We start from the raw sequence: 6000 nt of genomic DNA, 5'->3' as shown, positions 1-6000 counted from the left end.
ACATTTATTGAAAAATAGCATGTAAAATATTCTAATCATGTTTACTCAACACATGATGCTGCAGTTTGTACCTTACCAACAAACAGTAATGCGTCTCTATGCATAGTCAAAGAATGCTCAAATAAATAATCTGTTGTAATCATTCACCATGCAAGAAGCAACATATTTGCATCCCTCCCACTTCTGCTCTTGATTACTGTACCCATTGATCCGTGTCCCAACAGCCCTGCTATAGAATCACGTCACAGGGTAGGCGGGAAAATAACTACCCACAAGGCAGGACGGAGCATGCGCAGTTTGGCTGATATTGTGTAGCGGAAGCAGCGGGATACTCTGTTTCCGTCGCAGAGCTCTCCAACAACATGGCGAAGATCGCTAAAACCCACGAAGGTAAGAATAATAAACACGTGTACAATGCTGTATTACGGATTAAATGAAGTTGGTTAATTGTTGGTGGACCTATGTAAGGCAGATTGGTGCAGACGGGTCGGTTTTAGTTATAATGGCGCCCAGGCTATGTCGTTTATCTGGAAGAGGGTGGAGGACATTTTGGAGCAAGGTGGCAGAGAATGGTAGTTGGTAGATACACTACTGTTGTCCATAGTGCAGGCTTGTAGCTGCTGTATGTATGCAAATAATGTAAGTTTGTAATCGGTGGATGCTAGTTTGTTGAAAATCGTAGTTGAGTGACGCTTTTGTGTTTTGTTACTGGCCTGACAAAATGGATATCCCGTATATTGCTCTGTTAGGAGTTTATAGTGGACTGTAGTTGTTCGTCCATATTTATAACTTCTTTGTATCTGGAAAATGCTTAATAACCTGCATTGTGAAATACTTTAATAGAAGCTACAAATTTATTAAAAAAATCGTTTTTTTTTTTTTTTTTTAATTCAATTAAGTTTGTAATTGTGTAAATTTGTGAACATAGCTAACAACATTTATCGCAGATTTAGCCAGCGAGGATCACTTTAACTGTTGACCCACAACTACCTTCTATCAGAATGTGCTTAAAATATGATTTTCCTAGGATTTTATTTTATTATTCTGAAATTGGGAACAATGACCAAGTTATGGGCATCATTGCACATACCTAACAAAATGCTCCTTGGTAACTGGACCTAAAGTTTGCTTTCATTTAGACCAGTGATGGGCAACCTGAAACAATTAAGGGCCTGCCCTCTAACTCTAGCAAAGGCAACACATTGTCCTTTATCTTGGTAGTAATTTAAAACCATGCATTAAATCAAAGAAAGATGCCTATATCATACTTTCCAACATTTAAAATTACAAATTAAGCCCATACTTTACTCTGCCTGCAAATATGTAAATGTTGGTTAAGCCTCTCCACTTTTGCTTGGTTGGTATGTGCTCAGCAAATTTGGTAGATACTTCTGGTATATGCAGGCCCTGTTGGTGTATGTGTTGGGCACATCTTTATTAACACATCTTTTGGCTCCAAATTTTCAAATTTTTGGTCTGAGCACTGCCTTTAGAGAGATTTTTGCTTAATTGTAAGATGAATTAGCTTTGGGTCGTATTAGGAACTTTTAAATAGAACAATCCACTTCCACTGATTTGCAACAAACAGTGTTGTTGTCTGGAAGGAGTAGTTATAACAATCCTGCTGTTATTTTGACAAAAATGTGCCTGAGCAAGAGAGGGGATCTTTATCCATATTTTTTTATGTAATAACCTAAAACAAGCTCTTAAGATCTATATTTTTTTTATAGAGCTTGCTTAACTTTGATTTTGAGTGGTACAGTGGTTAGCATTGCTGTCTCATAGTCTTTATTCCAACTCATGGTCTTTATTCCAACCAGCATGCTATGTGGTTTTTGCATGTTCTATCCACATTTGTATGTGTTTGTTTCTAAGTTACAAGCATACCAGTTGGATGATGTTTGTGTGGTAGAGAATTTAGACTGCAATCTCCACTGGGATAGGGACAGCTGTGACTATTTTGCAGTCCATTTTGGATTGAACTCACCCATCAATATAGTTCAGCAAAAACATACTTTGTAATTTATTGCTGTAAGATGTTCATAAATACAGCAGAGATCTAATTTCTTGGAAATTCAATTGCATATAATTTTTTTTGCTATAAAGTGTACCTCAAAATTGGTACACTTTGAAAGCTTTTCAGTTTTTATATCCAGAGCACATTTATAAATAGAACCTGTTATCTGTAATGGTTTTCAAGTTGATGTCTCTTCCCCCCAGCATCTGGATAGCTGCTAGATTATAGCATCTAAGGGCGTTTGTATCATATTCGAGTCCTGATGGGCAGTATAGTCTTCAGTAGCTATTATTTTTAAAGCTGGCTTGACTGGCCATATAGCTAAACATATTAAACTTCATGTTACCATTGTACATGTCTTAGAGCCATCTTGTGGGCAGGTGTAAATGAAAATGTCAAATATCCACATCCCAATAGTGATAGTACAGAAGCTTTATATTGTATAAAATATCCATTAGATACTGTATTTCAAAAACATTGAAATTTCATAAATGTAATATTAACATTGAGCTAGATATACTGGTTATAGTGACAAAAAATGAAATACTGGTTATGTATGTTAAAACTTGCTTACTATTCTATGTTTAGCTACACTATTGGAGTGAACTGCGTGGTGGTGATTATGTTGGATCCGCTGAAATCCATGTAATTGTAACACCCGTGACTTATGCAGAATGAGTGCCCAGTGTGGTTCACCTTTCATTCAGTCCATGGCCCTGAATCTGTTCTTTCTACCAGCTAGTAATCTGCATGTGAAGTAGGATATATTTGAAATTGGCTTAGCAGTTAAAAAAATAAAATACTGTATATATGTGTGTGTGTGTGTGTGTCAATCAACAGCTGGCTTTCATTGACACGGTGTTGCATCTCCACTGATGGATGCAGACCATAAGACATGCTGTTGGTGAACGGAAGAGAAGTGTAGGGAGTCAATCCAGTAACGGTATTGGTCCCAACAGAAAATCCTCTAGCAAAGCTGAGTAGCTAAAAATATATTTAAAAATGGAAATCTTTAAGGTGTGTATGTATGTGTGTATATGTGTATATATATATATATATATATATATATATATATATATATATATATATATAATTATATTTTGTGTAAATCATTAAATTTATTAATTACTTTAGCTGCTGCAAAAACAGCAGTCCAGCGTGACTGGAACTACAGCCCTCATAGGTTATAGGATCTGTCATGTTTCAGCTAATTTCTGTTTCACAAAATACAGAGCTACAGATCTGTGCTATATGCAAATTTCAAATGTTGGCTGCAAGAGCCTAAATCTGTATTCGCAAGGCATAGAATTCCTAACTTTTCTTTGTTTATTTAGTGCTAAATTTGTAATTGCAGATATTGAAGCGCAGATACGTGAAATTCAAGGGAAGAAGGCTACACTAGATGAGACACAAGGAGTTGGACTAGATTCAACTGGTTATTTTGATCAAGAAATTTATGGTGGAAGTGACAGTAGATTTACTGGATATGTGACCTCTATAGCAGCAAATGAACAAGAAGATGTAAGTAATTTTCTTTTCAAATTTTTTTTTTCTTTTATATAAAATGTAAAGATGATACATAAAATTGAAGATTGATTCCCTTCTAGTATCGTTTTATTTACAAACAGTGCCTTAAACCTTTCACTTAAGAATAGTGTCAGACGGTATCATGACTCACTGAAGTGAATGGGGTATTCACCGACCCTGTCATGTAAGAGTAATTCCTTTCAAAAATGTTTAATGCAGCATCTTCAGAGTTTAATTTCTCCTGTGTTACTGGTGTAGTAACCCATTTACCTAGGTGTCAGCATGTAATGGTTTGGGTGCTAAACTAAAGTTGGAATAGTGCTAGTGTTTTGTGTCCGTCTGCCAACACTGAAAATGTTCATCAAAATACTTTGTTTTTCACCCCTTTAAGCACTCAATGACTTCAGTGCTCCAAATTCAACAACTAATTTTGAATTGATTCTGCATTCATATGAATAATACCTAAATATAAAGAAACCAGCAATTTGGTTAGATTTCAGAATTACTGTGCTTTGCAGACAGTTGTGAGATGTTTGTATACAATATTAGAAATAGTACTCAGTAACCAGAAAGGAGGAAGAGTTAAATGCAGCAATCACTTGGGGGTGTATTCAATTGTTTGCCGTGACCGCCGAAAAAACGAGCGCTCGAAAACTATTACCGTTTATACGGTAATTACTCGCTCAATTTCAGCTCGCAGCTCCCTGAGCAGCGAGCTGAAATTGAGCGAGTAAATTACCGTATGAACGGTAATTACGCGCAATATTACCGTATAAACGGTAATAGTTTTTGAGCGCTCGTTTTTCGGCGATCACGGCAAACAATTGAATACGCCCCTTAATGTTTCAGTTGAATTTAGTGTGACAGTTGTTGCAGTTCCACAATATGTGCTATGGTATACACGCTATGGCTTAAACACACTGCAGTATCTTAGTTTGGTTGAGTATAGTTAACTTCTAATCCACAGAGTTTAAGTATAAGTTTGAATGCAATGCGAGTACTGTTTAATCATGAGCCAAAAGGAATACCTCAAGATGGCTAGTTTTTTTTTCTATGGGTAAACACATAAATAAGGACTGATGCCAGAATAACACATGCATAATCCTAAAATGTGTGGTAATTGCATGTATTTTCACAATGTCTCTGGCTTTAGTTCTAATTTATTATTATTATTATTATTATTATTATTATTATTATTATTAATTTTTATTTATAGGGCGCCACTAGGTGTCTGTAGCGCCGTACAGGGACAAACGAAATTACAATACGAGGCGAGACAGTACAGTAAACAATAAGCACAGTAACTCAGTGAGCTCAAAGCACAGCTAGGGGGGAGAGGAGAGGGGAAGATCCTCCTAAGACAGTCCAATTGTGGTCTTAATCAGTATTCTTAGTTTGTCAATCAATTTAGCAGAATGATGTAACCTTACAGTTCTTAGTAAATGGTTATAACCATGTCTACCAATAACTTAGACATATCATGGAATTTCAGCAATTGTTAAACCTGATACACTTGGGATGAAATCAGACACAATAGAGTAGTATTTGCGGCATAAGCAGTGCCAGACCATGTTCTATAAGGGTCATTCCATGTCAGTTCAACCAGGGTTGTCCACCACCCATCTCAGATTTCTACGAATTTTTTTTTAGTGGAGAGGATGTCTAAACAACTATTTCTGCCAAATATCTCGACTGTCTGACAATTAGTTGATTAAATAATGATTTTTCAATTTATTAAACTTACTAATCGCGGCTACTTTATCTAGTTTATTTGAAGTACCGCAGATGTTTATTAAGGAATCGCCACAAAATTTGGACCCCTAAGGTAACTCTTCCTCCCAAATTACTTTCTTTCTCATGTTTTGCGTTTTCACGCGCGTTTTCTAATAGAATTAAACACACTAAGTTCAATTGACATTAGGGATCCCATTTTTTGGGGGGGGGTGTTTAAAAAAGTAATACATTACTACCACACAAAAAAAATCAGCTGGGTACTTTCATAGTGGAGAAAAAAAATAATGAAGTTGATGTTCGATTACTGTTGTACCGCATACATAATTTACACATTGTTAAAAACCATGCCAAAAAAGTGAACTAAACTGAGGCAATGGGATAAAACTCCCATACAGGAAATGAAAGAAACGGATGGGAAGGGGATTCCCTTTAGAGAGACCAAAACTGAAGCTTTCCAGAGAAGGAGAGAGGGAGACACAGAAAGTCTCATGGCAGCTGCTCATTTGGTAGTCTTTTAAATACAGACTGCCATATTACTATCTACTCAAAAACCATTGAAGTACATTGCTGGGACCACTTTACAGATGAAGAAAAATAATTGTTGATTTTGAGAGCTGAAGTTTCAAATGCAGTAACCAATTATCCTGAAACTTCAGTCTGCTACCATCATGAAAAGCTTCTGCTGCTATAAGATATGAAGAATTTCAGAACACATGCTGTAA

The 6000-nt window shown here is 36.1% G+C and overlaps 1 protein-coding gene across 1 annotated transcript in view; it reads left to right on the top strand.

The window, feature by feature from the left end:
* Positions 1–238: 238 nt before the first annotated feature.
* The window catches only part of SF3B1 (splicing factor 3b subunit 1), a 112229-nt gene continuing 106467 nt past the window's right edge, over positions 239–6000 (top strand). The window contains exons 1-2 of the mRNA XM_075179974.1: positions 239–390; positions 3372–3538. Of these exons, the coding sequence (XP_075036075.1) occupies positions 363–390; positions 3372–3538 (195 nt within the window). The 5' untranslated portion in view covers positions 239–362. The remainder of the gene's footprint in view (positions 391–3371; positions 3539–6000) is intronic.

This window comes from Mixophyes fleayi, chromosome 7, assembly GCF_038048845.1.
Source record: "Mixophyes fleayi isolate aMixFle1 chromosome 7, aMixFle1.hap1, whole genome shotgun sequence".
Taxonomy (NCBI): domain Eukaryota; kingdom Metazoa; phylum Chordata; class Amphibia; order Anura; family Limnodynastidae; genus Mixophyes; species Mixophyes fleayi.
The sequence above is the reverse complement of the archived record's forward strand: the minus strand, read 5'-3'. Positions and strand labels throughout refer to the sequence as shown.